This window comes from Fusarium coffeatum (assembly GCF_003316985.1).
Source record: "Fusarium coffeatum strain FIESC_28 chromosome Unknown BRIP53273_contig_112, whole genome shotgun sequence".
Taxonomy (NCBI): domain Eukaryota; kingdom Fungi; phylum Ascomycota; class Sordariomycetes; order Hypocreales; family Nectriaceae; genus Fusarium; species Fusarium coffeatum.
In genome coordinates this window covers 123419-138508 of record NW_022157905.1, presented here as the reverse complement: position 1 = coordinate 138508, position 15090 = coordinate 123419, and the positions used below count along the sequence as shown (strand labels likewise).

The 15090-nt window shown below is 50.0% G+C and overlaps 4 protein-coding genes across 4 annotated transcripts; 2 read left to right on the top strand and 2 right to left on the bottom strand.

Annotated features, from left to right (window-relative positions):
* Positions 1 to 293: 293 nt before the first annotated feature.
* FIESC28_05201 (uncharacterized protein) lies at positions 294 to 3770 on the bottom strand (the record flags this gene model as incomplete). The annotated part of the gene is made up of 1 exon (XM_031159348.1): positions 294 to 3770. The coding sequence occupies one exon, from the start codon at positions 3768 to 3770 to the stop codon at positions 294 to 296; it is 3477 nt and encodes a 1158-aa protein (XP_031016586.1).
* A 566-nt stretch (positions 3771 to 4336) lies between these two features.
* On the top strand, positions 4337 to 7094 carry FIESC28_05200 (uncharacterized protein; the record flags this gene model as incomplete). The annotated part of the gene is made up of 2 exons (XM_031159347.1): positions 4337 to 4516; positions 4566 to 7094. 2 exons carry the CDS (start codon positions 4337 to 4339, stop codon positions 7092 to 7094), a joined length of 2709 nt encoding a protein of 902 aa, XP_031016585.1.
* Positions 7095 to 10117: 3023 nt separating this feature from the next.
* Positions 10118 to 12185, top strand: FIESC28_05199 (uncharacterized protein; the record flags this gene model as incomplete). Its single annotated transcript, XM_031159346.1, has 2 exons — positions 10118 to 10723; positions 10773 to 12185. 2 exons carry the CDS (start codon positions 10118 to 10120, stop codon positions 12183 to 12185), a joined length of 2019 nt encoding a protein of 672 aa, XP_031016584.1.
* A 435-nt stretch (positions 12186 to 12620) lies between these two features.
* On the bottom strand, positions 12621 to 14930 carry FIESC28_05198 (uncharacterized protein; the record flags this gene model as incomplete). Its single annotated transcript, XM_031159345.1, has 1 exon — positions 12621 to 14930. One exon carries the CDS (start codon positions 14928 to 14930, stop codon positions 12621 to 12623), a length of 2310 nt encoding a protein of 769 aa, XP_031016583.1.
* Positions 14931 to 15090: the final 160 nt, after the last annotated feature.

The window sequence follows — 15090 nt, the reverse complement described above, 5'->3', positions numbered from 1 at the left end:
TGAGTGGAAAATGGGGTGGTTTATCTGACCTGACGGCGAACTGGCATAGGATCTGGGCGGACTGGCGATTGCGTTTATCATTTCGTTACAAACACGCTGGCATTTCAACAAGCACATGTACAAGCGATTTGTTAATATATATCATGAATGTATTCTGTAACACTCGTTCATGGTGGTTCTATGCTATGCTACCATACCCAAACTCCGCTCGAAAACCAATTGCCGTCCTGTATACCTGCTCATCATGAGAACCTTCTAAATCACTATGCATTCCGTATATACCACATAACCCATCATATCTCGCTTGTCCCTGGAGATGACGGAGCACTGCTAGGCGTTTCCTCCGTTACCTCTTGTGGTGCTAGACTCTGTACAGCGTCCCTCCAGCCTTCACCAGCGGTGTGTCTAACAAAGACTGCGTTGAGAGTATCTCCAAAATACCTCTCACGGCGGGTTGTCCTCCTCTCGCCTCCTTCCATGGCTGAGTATGCACTGCGTGTCGTGCGCATCCTCTTTCGTGTGCCGCCTTCGCTTAGAATGTTACTCAACTTGAGCCGCTCTTGCATCAGGGTGCTGTCAAACTCTACGATCCCGCGGACCCATGGCGCTACATCTAAAACAATGAGTGTTGTGGTCCGGTCGAACACTGACGGGTCAAGATAACTGGCGTATGTTGTCTTTTCGTTTATAGCAATAGGGTCGAATGCATGAGCCAGGTCCATGCGATCCATGGGCCGGATCTGAGGCTCAAACGAGTGATCAAGAGACTGGACGACTCGCTCCTCCGTTAACGGCTCGAGAAGAGGGGTGGCGGCCGTATCGAGTTCCAGTGAGCTATCGAGAAGTGTCTGTCTAGCCAGGGATTTGACAGTGAAGGAAAGGTCAACGCTAGGCGAGGAATACAAGATCTTAGGGTCTGCTTCAAGAAGTCGACGCCCAAGTATGAAATCATCCCGCATCTTGACTGGAATTCCAGGCAGTTCTGGATCGATCGTTTCCTGAAGATCGATGCCCAGCGTGCCGCTTGATAGCAAATCTGCATCGCCCATGGAAGTGTAGAACTCATCCATAATCGTCAGCGCCTCGAGACTCTTGCTTTGCTTTGAGGCGGCATGAGATATATCATCTGCCCATGAATGTAAGTTCAACGAGTTCTCCCAGTCGCCCATGTCCAGTGCCCAAGAGTCCCATGACTGCTTCAATGCCTCTTCCTCAGACTTCATTGGGTCGGGACAAGTAGCTATCAGATCTCGACCGATCCAGCCCAAACCCTTGCAATAAGTCTCTTCGCTCAACACCCGTACCACGTCCCCGTTCTCATCTAAATCAGATCCCTTAGGCCATCGCAGGTAGAACCAATCGTTTCCTCCCTTGCGATCCCCAACTCCAATTTGGCACCAGTAGTTGAGCTCTGTTAGCGAAGCCCTGAGATCGTGTTTGCGAGACTTGTACAATGCTTCGACCGCTGTGCGTCGTAAAATGTGACCCTCGTTAGCTGCTGTGAGGAGGCAAAGGTCGACAGCAAGATCGGTAGGCGGGGGCGAGAAACGGAAAATGCCATGAAGGTTGAGAGTCTGGAGAGGCACCAACTTTTCGTCATTGCAAGTCAGGATGAATGGTCGTTTCGATTGTGCCATCATGCTCATCAATGTCGCCCAGAACTGCTTATCTTCTTCGTATAGAATATCCACCTCCTCCAGTAGAATTAATGACTGTTTCTGACTCTTAGTCGAACTGGCCTTTGTCGTCTCTGTCTGCTTTTCTTCACTAGACTTCTTAATCGTTGGTCTGGAGGCTGTCTTCTTCTGGAAGAAGCTTGTCATTGTGCCCTGCTTTCCAGCCTTCACGTCGCGCGCCACTTCATCCTGTTCTGTAGTTTTAGAACCATCCGGTGTGCGATGTTGCTGAACGAGATGATTGCGCGTCATATCGCCAACCTTCTCTAGAATGTCTTTGCCGCTTCGCCGGCTTCCAGGGTGGATTTCGAAGATCTCGAAGCCCAATTCTTTGGCAATAGCGTAAACAGTTGATGTCTTACCACTTCCATGAGGACCACTGATAACGACGGCATTTGTCAGGCGTTCTTGGTCTTTGACTCCCTTTGTCATGTCACCATTCCGAATAACTGTCTTCTTCAGCAGACCTGAGCCCGCGGGTGCCCAATCATCCTCATTTTCAGAGACCTCTCCCATTTCATTTGCCTCCTCTTCGCTACTGACGATAAAGTCATCCAAGTCATCCTTCTTCCTCTTCTTTTTCGGGGCTGCCTTGGGCTTTGCTTTCTTGGCCGTAGGATTATCTTGGCCTGCCGAAATGACAGATTGGACTTGGAGTGTCTGCAGCCACTCTTTGAGTAGAAGAGCTTCCTTGCCACACTGTAGGATTTCCGATGCCGTGGTCGGAGCGTATTTGTGCGTCCAAGCTAATGATTCGCATGTTGATCGGTCGTATGCGGAGAGATTTGTCTCAAGTGATTGATGTAGACGGTGAATTGCAGGGTGTGTGTTTCTTGGATGCACAGTGATATTGTCAGCTGGATCATCGTCTTCCTGGGCATCAGCATGCCGTAATGTTCGTAATTCCGAGCGGATGCGTCGCTGGAGTTTTCGACCACTTTCGAAGTGTCGGGAAGGTTTGCGCAGCTCCTCGGGCACTGGTTCAAAACGGTCATCATTCCTGGGAAGCGAATCACAAATAGCTGTAAAGTCTATGCTGGAGCAAAATCGATCCAAGACAGACTCTTCATGATTGACCGTTACAGTAGAGCCCTTGGACTTCTTACTCATGTGCTCGTCAGAGAGCGATGCTGTCGGCTCAAGTTCAACGTCAAAACCGCGAACGTGAGCCATCCCCTTCGCAGGCCAAAGAGGCTGCATAGCACCAGGGACTTTCATGACGCCTGTTCTGGCGCCAAACCGCGGTGTCTGTTTGTTCACTGCGAAGGGATTTCGTGCCTTTTTCGGAGACATTGGCGTAGACATTGAGACTACTTGACGCGTCGCAGGCGAGCGTTTCTCGACAGCAGCTTCCTCCACCCTCATAACCTGTTTTGCCTTTCCCATAAAGAGCGGATGTGTGGTCTTAGTCTTTGAAGCATCCTGGGTGGTAGTGGTTTCCTTCGACTTCTTTCCTCGTTTCTTCGGCGGGGTTGGAGGGAATAAGATCTTGCCATCCATGATTTGGGAGATCTTGTCGCCCAGCTCTTTGCGACTGGCATCGTCATGTCCGTATTTTAAGCACACTATCCGGGAAGGTGCATATTTTGGTCTGGTCCTAGGTGGAGACCTCAATGTTCCAGTCCTCAGGTTCAATCTCATAATCTTTGCTGTATTGGTGTTGGTATCGGTATTGGGGAGGCTCGAAGGTTTAGCGGTAATCGAATCCGTATCACTTTCGATAGAGTTGGCGAGGGAGTCGTTTGTCGAGGGAGTCGAAGTACCACCAGCAACAGAGCCAATGGGCTTCAGGCCAAGGCTCTGCTCGATTGTCGCGTTGCCAGAAGTTGCGTGTCCTTGGCTCTGGCGTGTCCGCCGTTGTTTCTTCGGTCCAGACTCATCCTGGGGGAGAGTTGCTTCGGTCTTCCTTCGTTTCCTTCCGTTCTGTCCTTCCAAAGCTGGCTCGGTGTCGTCGTGGGGAGTTCCATTGCTCGTAGAGGAATCGGAGATAACTATTTCGGAGGCAGGGCCTTTAGTGAAGAAAGGATGAACCTTCTTTACCTCTGGCCCTCTAATGCCTTCTTGGGCCATCCTTTCGACCAAGATGGATCCCATTGATGCGTGAAAGACTGCAAGCGTATCTGTAAGCATGCAAAGCTAACGGTCATGGAACGTTAAGGGTTTATGTACCTTAAGCTGAGAGTCAAGCCACCATTTCACGAATACAATTCTCAAAGTGAGAGTTGGTTAAAAAGAGGAGAGCAAGGATGATACAAGGGAATTATAGAAACAGAAAACGAAAGACTCCAACATGAAGTGTACTTGTCTTGGTAAAAGGGAACCGAAAGCGTTGCCCGTGGATATTAGACGTTTAAAGAGGTTGGCCATGGGTTCGCGTTAAAGTGGTGACCACTGAACGCGTCTTCACGCGCTAAAGTACGTGCCTTTGCTCTACGTCAGGGATTAGGTTCAGTGCATCTGGTCGGGGGGCAGGTCCTGGTGGGTCCAAGACACTTCCTGGCCCCACCACCGGAATTTGTTTCGGTCCGCTCCAACTTTTTTTTTTGTGAAGCTTTACTTATCGATCGCCAAAGGAAAATTGCAGGTCGAAATATTCGACTTACGGAAACGATTTCTTTGGAGTCTGTGTTATAATCCAGAAACACAGTACCGCAGTCGCCATGGCTTCCGAGTACAGAATACATAAGCCTTTTGTGCTGGCGACTCTTCCTCGTCCTTTGGACCATACTGAAGGTCGCATCGTTGCCCGAGAAGTCTACGGTTTGCGCGATGGCCAGAAGAAGAGAAAGAGGACAGAATTGGTTGTTGGTGTAGATGGAGAGACTGCCAGTATTTACGACGTACGTTTTGCTATTGAGAGCCATCTCAAATATCACTAACAATCTACAGGTTCCAGCTTCCAACTTGATCACCTCGTATCCTATCCCACCTCAAGAATCATTTACTTGCGCTCCTTACTCTGTTAGAATCCGACGATCAGGCAACAACGATGTTTCTCGATACACATACATCTCAACTCGCGACTCTACCGGCCAAAAGATCACACTCTTCAAGGACGTTGTACAACACGATGGCAAGACAATTTCTACCACGACTGCCTCTCCCACTCTCAAGACTTCATCTGTTCGGTACATTACTTGCGCTTCTAGTGTATCCGAGACTGCAAGTGTTGGCGACGTGATCGCCGTTTGCCAGAATGGAGAGTTCGTTTCACTCTCCTCCGAGACCCTTGCGATCCAGTGGACTTCGTCATCGAAAACAGCCGTGCAAGACGCTGTCGCGACCCAGATCGAAAGCTTCGAAGTGGACTACATCACCTCAGGTACACTCGCCGAGTTCCGCGAAGGAATCTTCAAGGATAAGCCCGAGATTTTCAGTGCGCTGCCCAAGACCCCCAATTTCGAGCCAGAGCTGGTTGCGCTTGTGTCGAAAACCCTGAGCCAAGGACAGGAGAGCCGGCACTCAGTCATTGTCGCTGTAGCCTCGAGCGCTTCCTCAACTCCCTCGGACATTCAGAAGCTGTCGCCTCTCGAAATTGCTCCGGTCGGTGCCCCATCCCCTCGTGGCACTAATAAATCCACGTACCAGGTCGATGTGCAGGCCGCATTGCTCTTGCAGCTGCAGGAAGGGTCTCTCAGCATTTACGACCTGACTACACCTGTCCCGAAGCTTAAGTCGGTCGTCCAAATGGACAATGCAACCTCTTTCGCTCGCCTGTCCCGACCATTCGTCCTATCATGCTCACTCGAGTCTATCGGCCTTTACAATCACCAGTATCGTTCGGTTCATGCCAATGCACCCCTTGATCTGTCGGAAGTTTTCCCTGAGGGCGAGAAGCCCCAATCATGCCATTTGATCAGTTATTTGAGAAGCCAGGAATTGGTTGTTGCTCTGGTAGATAACGTTCTTGTATCAATCCAGATCGAACCTCCTAGGAGCCACGGCAAGCGACGCAAGCAGGGTCTTCTGATCGACTCTATTGGTCGTGGAGCTGCCACTGAGATTCCTGCTAAGAGGATCAAATCGGATAAGCTTGCAGCAGAATTCTCCAAGTACGTTCCTGGCTCGATGACGGAGAAGTATATGGCCAAGCTCCGCAAAGAGCTGGAGGTAGCCGACGGACATCTTTCCAAGGGCGATCTTGGTGAATGGGAGCAGTTGCTCCGTAGCCGTTTCCATGTGGGCTTGCGACGGGCCGCCGAAAGCAACGACGACAAGGACTCCCAAGAACTTCCTGAGTGGGACTGGCTGACAGGAGGATCGTCATATGCCGTTGTTGACCGGCGTTGGGTTCTGTATGCTATTGGGCGAACATTTTCCATGTCTATGACTGAAGCTGCGGAAGCACGACCCAAGCTGCAGCTCATCCTACCCGACACAAATGTTACGTCTTACCTTGTTGTTGCTGGACACCTGACCCTCTCCAACTTGAAGGCTGCTTTCAAGGACGAGTTCGATGTAGGAGCTCTTGACAGTAAAGCCATTGTCGAGGACCTCCTAACAAGCTTGACCGATGCTGATCCATCAATGACGTTGGTGTTGAACTATCTCCAGGCTACACCACTCGGCGAGTTGGAGCTACTCCTTGCCATCCGAGCTCTGATGCTCAACCTTGGCGCCATTCCTGATTCCAAGAAGGCGGCTACTACCAAGCTTTTACAGAGTGAGGCACATGATGGGGCTGAAAATTACGATATGGACCTCGACGATCTTGAGAGGGATCTTGCCATCACCGAGTACTACCTTGGAGACGACAGCAGTAGCCGTGGGCGAGGACTCACGTTGGCCTTCGCTAAACTCTGGCGTCTGCCGGCAGTGAATACAGTCAAGGCAATGCGAGCTACGCTCAAGACAGAGGAGATCCTCTCTTTAATCCACACACTCCGAATTGAGCTTTGCCGTGGAGCATGGGTAACCAAGTATCTCGATACGACAACCTTTGATACCGAAGGCGGCGACCCGCCTCCGGATGGTGTGATCGCTCTACTTACAGACCTAATCAGTCGGTGCGTCGACGCTATTGGCGCCGGAGGATGGCTGTTGAACGATGCGATCTTGAGTGACAAGTCCGAGACCGGCGACCTACTGACAGGGCTGAGAAACGAAGTGAGGGTCGCCCTCGAAGGTCTCGAGGAGGCTGTAATTCTTAACAGCTGGGTTAGCGAGACACTCCGATACGGACAAGCTGTGCAGAAGAGCGGTGCTGGACGGCCAGTACGGAACACAAACGCGCCAGTTTCCATGAAGCTGGAGGGCAAGGAGTCTCGACTGCTTCCTCTCGGTTTCAAGACGAAGCAACTGCCTAGCAAGAACAAGGTGGTGTCGGGTGGAGAGGTGGTGCAGCGCAGCACGCGAGAGACAGGCCACCTGATCAGTCAGAAGGTGGAGGAATACTCGCTAGAGAAGCTGGCAATCTAAAGCTCGAAGAACAGGGAGTTTTCTCACAAGACAACCAAAAGATTTACGCTACTCAGGCTTTCACCTGTAAGCACGTTGCCGGCCTGCGGCACCACACGTCATGCGGCTGAAAGTCGTGGTATTCAATCCAACACCAACGAGACTAGCCGTTGGGCTTGGCATCCGATAGGGATTGGAAGATGCGAGGCGAACTTACGCCCAGCGACGGTGGTAAAGCTTCAAAGGACGCGGGGCGGTATCAAAGGCGAGAGAGATCGGCTACACACGGCGCATGTCAGAGAGTGAGAGCAGAGGGTGTGTGTGGGAGTGTTAATTAGAATCACATGTTGATGAGCATTTAGTATAGGATGTCTCTTGTTTACAGCGATAATGCCAGCTCAGTATGGAGGAGTTGTTAGCTGCATTTGTCAATCCATCAATGTTATGTTAGAGTTAGAAGAAAATAAAAAGAGGCGTTTTAAAAGATTGGAGGGTCCAATGTCGGCGTCACAAATAGGTGTGCAACCAATACTGCAAGCAATCGGTTACTGCGTGACATACAATGCGATGATAATTCGCTTTCCCATAAGGCACCCGCAGATTCTGAACACCGACAGTTGAAAGCATTTGATGGTCTCGGAACATTGCGACGGACCACGCAACGAGACAACCTATCATGGTACACCGAGAGGTCAAGATGCCGTGATGAGAAGGCAACCAGCCCACTGATCAGGTATGTACATGTACTGCGGTTACGTGCATCATATAGTAGTAACCACAATACAGACGTGGTAGTTGATCAATAGTTGCATGCTCTAGGCTCATCGGAGAGTGACGTATCGATCTTGCATGGTGAGTCACTGCGTCTTATCAAATGTCAAAAGTACATGACAGTCGATGGCAGAGCCTCGATAGAAGAACAAAAAGTATGACATTGGATCAGCGTCAGAATTGATGGGGATTATCATAGGCAACAGCACGCTACGAAGTCGAGATGGTTTCTCCAAGACCATTTACGAGCACAGCCTGTTTGATGGTCAAAGCTGTCGCGGAAGACTTACCGGCGTGCAAGTCGTGGTAGCTAATGCACGGAGCCGAGCTTCCAGACAAACAATGAGGCTTGGTTCCTTTGAAGAGGTGAAGGCTGCAGTGAGCCGAGGATGGGTTCAAGTGCAGTGGAGAAGAAGAGGAAAGGCATACATACTGGAAGCAATGCAAGCAAGTATGCTGTACATGACATAGAACAAGAATGGAGACAGAGAAGTGACCGTGACAGCGCAGAAGCCCTGCATTGCAGATCGGTTTCGGGTTGCTCGGTAGGTATGGATGGAGGTGTACAGTACATTTAAGAGCGAGGAGGTACTGTCTATGCTTTTAGAAAGACAGACGAAGTTCTCACGGGAACGAGACTAGAGGCGAATGGGGAGTGCATTGCGAAAGTTTACTGGTGTTCTAGAAGACGGAGAGAGGATGACAAATGGAGCACCAGTATCCGTGAGTGATGGAAGCGAGCCGAGCCAAGCCAAGACTGCCTAAGAGAGCCCGAGGCCGAGTACGAGGGGAGAGAAGAGGAGACAAGACAAACGATGATGTCGAGTACAGTAATTGTTTTGTTCCCTTTCCAAGAGGCTGGTTCTCTCGATCTGTGAATGAGCAACGCAATCAAGTCATGATGCTATGAAGTACTGTACTGTACTGTACTGTGTCTGTACCTGTGCCTTAATCTGGCAGATGGTGATGAAATGATAGACAGGAGTCGACAAAAGCTGAAACACTTTGATTTACTTTCTCTCCGGATAATGGACCCTGGAACCGTTTGTCCCTGGATTAGACTAAAGGCGTCATCTTGACTTTTTCTCTCTCTCTTGATGCCGCTAAATTAGAGAATGCCCCACGCAACGCCCCGTTGCCGAGCGGGTGGCGCAGCGAGTCACTTAGAGGCAAAATTGGAATACGCCAGAAGGCAACGGTTTCTTTCGTATTACTGTACGAGAGTACCAATTAATACAGACCAAACGACAGGAATTGAAGAGAAGGGAGAGCCAAAGCCAAAGAGGGTGATCATGAGCTATTGCAGCAAGTATCAAATTCCAGTTGCGAACCCTGAAAGATCTCCCCAACCCAGGCATGTCCAGCCTTGTAGAGGCACAAGCGATGATGTAAGGCTGCTAGTGGACAGCGGCTACCTACGTCACTAGACCCAGGACCCAAGACAAAGACAGGGATGGAACGTTTCCCCACTACCTAATGAGTCCCCGGAAATAGGTTCGGTACAGTACAGATACAGAAGAACCCTAGACTTTTCAGTGTGATGTTCATTGATTAATTTCTCCTAGAGGCAGGGGTGACTCTGAAGCAAAGAAAGTGAAATCATCATCACACGAGTAGATGTGTCGAGTGACATACTGAAGCAAGGAGTCGTCCGCAAAATGTCATGTACTGTAACTCTGTACCTGTACACTCTGATATAAGCGTGAGCAATAGAGGATGGTCACCCTCCATCTATTGCCCGGAACAGTTCAACCACATGCCCTGCACATGGAGGAAGTACAGTACCTCTAGTACCTGCCTTCCAGTTCTTACCAAACATGTTGTACTAAAATTTACACACCCACTTCCTTCCATCCATCTCATTCCATATCCATAGACCGGGCCAACTCACGGGTGCTCTTTCCTCTGCCTCTTCCGCGTGCCTTCCATCCCAACCTTTGACTGGACCTGATAATCCGATCGCTCCCTTCTAGACTACCCGCCCAACCCTTCCACTTTTCCTGCCACTCTCTGCTTCCTTGTATCATATCTCAACCTTGAATATTTATCTACTGCCTCTCTACTTGGCAACCAATATTTATAATTTCCAAGTTATACCCCAAATTCCGGTTTAGCGAACAACTGTATACCGCCATAACCGACCTTGGTATAATCGAACATTTATATGGGAACGACCGCTTCCATATATCAACCTCCTGCAGACTATACCAAAGCAATTTATACATCAAGCTTAGCACTAGTATTGAAGCTCTTCTGAGCCAAAATCACGAGCCATGAGCGGCGGCTCAACCCTCCAACACATCGACGCTGTCGGTGCACTTGCTCGAAATCTTTACCTCCGCGCCAAACAGTCAGGACTTCCATTTTCTGCTGTCGCTGATGCCGTTCGCAACCTTCATCGAGCCCTACGATATCTGAGTATAGAAGCTGCCGACCAGGACTCACTTTTGAACAACAGCCCATCAACATCGGTTTACACTCGAAAACTCTACCCCCTCGTCGAAGACTGCGATTTCACACTTACTGAACTCGAGACACTTCTGAACAGTTATGGAGATGGTCGCGCTATCATGGCTGAAGACGAACGTGCGCGCGACAAAAAGCTGCTCACCATGAAGCAAAAACTTGACAATGACGAGTACAGCGTTGACATGTTTTTGAGAGCCGTACAGCTGCATGACAAGAACAGACCCACTAGAGTTGTCGAAGGCCAAGAGGGCCTCGAAAGAATCAAGGATGTGGTTGACGAAATCGCCACTAAACTGTTCCGAGATCGCAACGAAGGTAGCTTTACCGAAGATGAAGATGGGTTGTGGCGCGAATTTAAGATTGAGCTCGAGGACCGAGGATTTTCTCCCCAAGTGCTACGCAAACACAAGGTATGATCAATAACTGTTTTGTAGATCGTTACGGCTAATACAACGTCAGGATGTTCTACGAGCATACATTCGCGAGCTCGAGTCTGTTCAGAATCAGAATGGTGGGAACTACCCTACCGTTCGAGGTCTTCTAGAGCAAGAAGCCCGATCTCAGCCCTCTTCGCCAACACGAGACGAGAATAGCCCTTACGACAAGTATCCGCCGGTTATCGTTACTGGTGGCAGACGAAGATCAAATAACGACTCTCATAGGGACGCTATGTCATCATCACCCAAGGACGGTGACAGTGAATCCGACTACTCCATGGCACTTGTCTCAACCCAGGACCTCCTTGCTATGGATAAACTCAACTCTCGAATGGAAAGTTTGAATATCCAGCCCAACGACCAGTACAATCTGGCCCCTGGACCGAGGCATCTTCCTCCGAACAGTCTGTCAGCGGCTCCAGAAATGTCCAGTTCCCCCACTGCTCATCACTATGGAGCATCGCCACGCTCCATGCCTCCTATGCCTCATCATTTGAACAGTGGTCCGCCCTCCTATGGCAGCAGCCCGCGGAGTAGTGCTTCTAAACTAGCTCCAGATCGATGGGGCAATGAGATTCCACCTGATGCGCAGTGGACCAGAATCAAGCGAGAGCGCGTCAGCCCCGAAGTACTTGAAAGGGCTGGTGTGCGTTATGAAGCCCGTCCTGATTTTGTTGCTGTCCTGGGCATCTTGACTCGAGAACAGATCGAAGAGTATGCTCGTCAAAGTGCAGCATGCCGGGCTGCGCGCTCAAGACGTGGCCCGCCACCTCGCAGGCATGGTCACTATTCCGAGCGAAGAGACTCAAAGAGCAGCCGGGACGATGACGACGATGATAGCGGAGTCTTTGAAGAAAGCGATGTCACAGATGATGAAGATGACAAGTCCTCAGAGAAAGGGACGAAGAGCTATCCGATCATCGTCAACCCCCCTTTGAAGAGCAAGACATCACCGTCGAGCACTTCGCTCCCAAAACCAATTCTAAAGAACAAAAACGAGAACCACGTCCACTTCGATCCAGAGCCTTACGAGGTAGAAAACCGAGGTTCTCGTTCTTATAGAGACGACCGATACCGTGATCGCGACCATCGTGATGATCATCGCGACCGTCGACGACTGAGCCCTCCTAGGTCGTCCCGACGTTCACGAAGATATTCTGATAGTGGAGATCGTCACTCGCGCAGTGACAGACATGGTGATTACTACTACGATGGTGGCAAGCGCTATCACCGCGAGAGAGATCGTGATCATGATCGCGATAGAGACAGAGATAGAGACCGCGAGCGAGACCGAGACCGAGACCGTGATAGAAGAGGTACAAGGAGGGAAGATCGCCCTCAAGGAAGAAAGAAATGGGGAGAGGCCCTCGGCGCTGTTGGAATTGGAGGTGCAGCAGTGAGTCTTTTGAGTGTTCTCGCTGAGGCTGCATCATGATTCAAGCGGACTGGTTCCGCCACATCACTTATATCTTCTCTTTGTTGTTTCTCTATCAAATTCTTTGTTTGGATATTGTGTTTGAAATATGTAACAAAACAATCAGTAAAGTGGAATGGATTACAGAACAATGGGAAAAGGAAAGGACAACGGCAGGATCGGGTTGGTTTTGGATATCTTGTATTGACCCTTATGTATTTTAGTTATACCACGGCTGGGTCCAAGCTGAGCAGATGGACATGGAGACTTAGATACCCACGATGGAACGACAGCTTGAAAGGCGCTATGTAGGAAATGTCTATAAGTTGACATGAGTAGACGACACTCATTATGAATTTGGTTGTGATGAACTATTGGTTCTATAAAATTAAGCGCTTGCTTCGCTGTAAAATAACATATCTAGATCACAGTCGAGATCTGATGCAGTCTCAACCTCTACCTCATTAATTCATCCGCCAAAGTCATCCACCACTGGTTTGCATTCACATCCGTCGACTCAGGTGGCGCACCCTTGGCGCGCGTTCTGGGTATTGGTTCACGTTCCCACCCTAGCACTCTCATGGGCCTGTCTGTAGGCCAGTTCAATATGACTCCCTCGGGCGATCTCACTTCAGTATACTGGCCTCGTGCCGCCATCGCCTGAACTTCTAACCCGCCTTTGGCCTGTGGCAGTGTTGTGCGCATCCTCTTCTTCCATTCGTAGCGACGCGGCTCTACTTCGCGTTCGAGGTGCACGTATCCATGTACGGTACGGTACCCAATACCTTCGGTCATGAACTCACCGAATTCTAACACGAGATTAGGTATGACAGTGCTAGGGTAACTACCTTCCCGCCGGCTAGTGCCACTGACGCGGCCGAAAAATTTGTAAAGGCATTGTTCAATCATGTACCATGCGTGTTCCTTTTGTGTTTCGATCGTAAGTCGCCGATGGCTGATCTCTGTGACGCCTCGCAGGACTTCGTCAACCACGATCTGCTTGTGCTCCTTTTCAAGGCGACGATAATGCTTGACGGCATGTTCGCGAAGCATGTCCCTCGCCGCGCTGAATTTACTCTGAACTATAAGAGTCTTGATACGAGCGATGTAACTTTCGAAGGTAGGCTCAATATTGTAAGGCTCCGAGGTCATTGTGTCCCAGACTCTCGTAACAAGGTCAGCATCTACCACCGCACAGATGGGAAAGCTCTCCAGATATTTGCGTTGAGCTTGGTTTGACTTGGTTGAGCAAACATATGCCCAATTGAAGAGGTTGTTCCACGTTTCGGGCGGTATTGGGATATTGTAAACCTTCGAAACATGAATAACCAAATCAAGGCAGAGACGAATGCGTGACATGCATCCGAATGCCTCGACTATTGCGTTTATAAAGCGTACAGTAGGTGCCTTCGGACTACCAGGGCGCCGTCGTCTATAACCGGCGATGTCGAAAATCCCGGTTTCTTTATCCTGAAGAAGGCCAATCCCGAGTCCCTTCTTTAGGACCATACTCCTTATAAGGCTTAATGAACCACTTCGACTAAGTCCAATAAGAGTATTGCACAACAACTCCTCATTTAACAAAACACCGTAACCTCTGGTGCGACGCCAATGAGCAAAGTAGCTTTGGAAACCCATCTTTTGCCTCATCCACAGGTAGTTGCTCGCTGAAGGACGGTTTCTTTGGCGATTGAAGGGTAATTTTTGAAGGGCATTCATGGCGTGTCGTAGAGTCTCGACACGCCACACCTTTGCTAGAGGTGTTCTGAAGCTGGTTCTATATCCGTGGCGAGGTTCAAAAAGAACTCTTTGGCGGTCGTACTGGTAGTATGTGGGATGCATTTGATAGCGAGCTTTGAGAAACTCGTTCCAGGTTGTAGTGGTGCGCTTTGCAGCCAAGCCATGTTCTCTGATGGCACCGAAAAAGTGCATGGCAGCTTGGATATCGCCAGCCGCCCCCGCACAACGCATGAAGGTTTCGTAGTCGGCAATTACAAGCTCGCGCTTAGCTTTCCGACGAGCTTCAAGCAACAGCCTCATGGCGTCGAGGACAAAGACGTGATGCCGCCGCATGCCGAATTCGTCTACCAGGGCACATGCACTGGTAAACTGAATTTCGCCCAGCGAAATTCCCAGGCCATGAGCAATATCGAGTTTCGGGTTTTCTATGGGATCTAGCGCTCGAATTACCGCAGAAAGGACGTTCACGGGGAGCGTTTGCATCTGTTGATGAGCGTTCCAGGCGGTTTGAGGGTCATCGCTGACCAACAACATGACCCATGCGTGAAATGCTGGAACGACATGTCCGGTTTCCTTGCAACGTATAACTCGTAGAAGCTCCTCCAAGCACCTTTTCGACTGATCCTGGTGGTCAATATTGTTCGCTTGTTGCTGTTGCGCAAATATCGAAGATATATTCGTAGATGATACTGATGCTAACCATCGTCGACGACCCACCACAGCGGGTCGTAGAGCTCTTAGCGGTGGGCCATAGATCCGTAGCGCAGTAGCGAGTGGAGTTAGCGATGGGCGATCGAGACAGGGCCCTCTTAGGAGGGATTGTCGCCAAAGCATGGCAATGAAACAGTATTTGGAAGCAGAATACGTCGTAACATGAAGGAGAGACCGGGAAAGAATTTGAAGGATGGTATGAGAAGAAAGACCTCGGATGCAACTCAGCACCTCCTCACTCACGCGAGGGGCGTTTGGCTGCTGTGCGACCCCAATTCGGGAAGGTTCAACCAGAGCCGCGACGGATAAGTGCATGAAAGTATGGGGTAAAGTGTGCGATAAGTGCATCACAGTCTCGTACGGCTTGTCGCATAACATCAACAATTTCCCCGAAGATTTGCCAACCTTGCCAGCCCGCGTTTTCCCACTGAAACTTGGGGCTCATATCCGGCATCCAGCTCACCACCGCACTCAT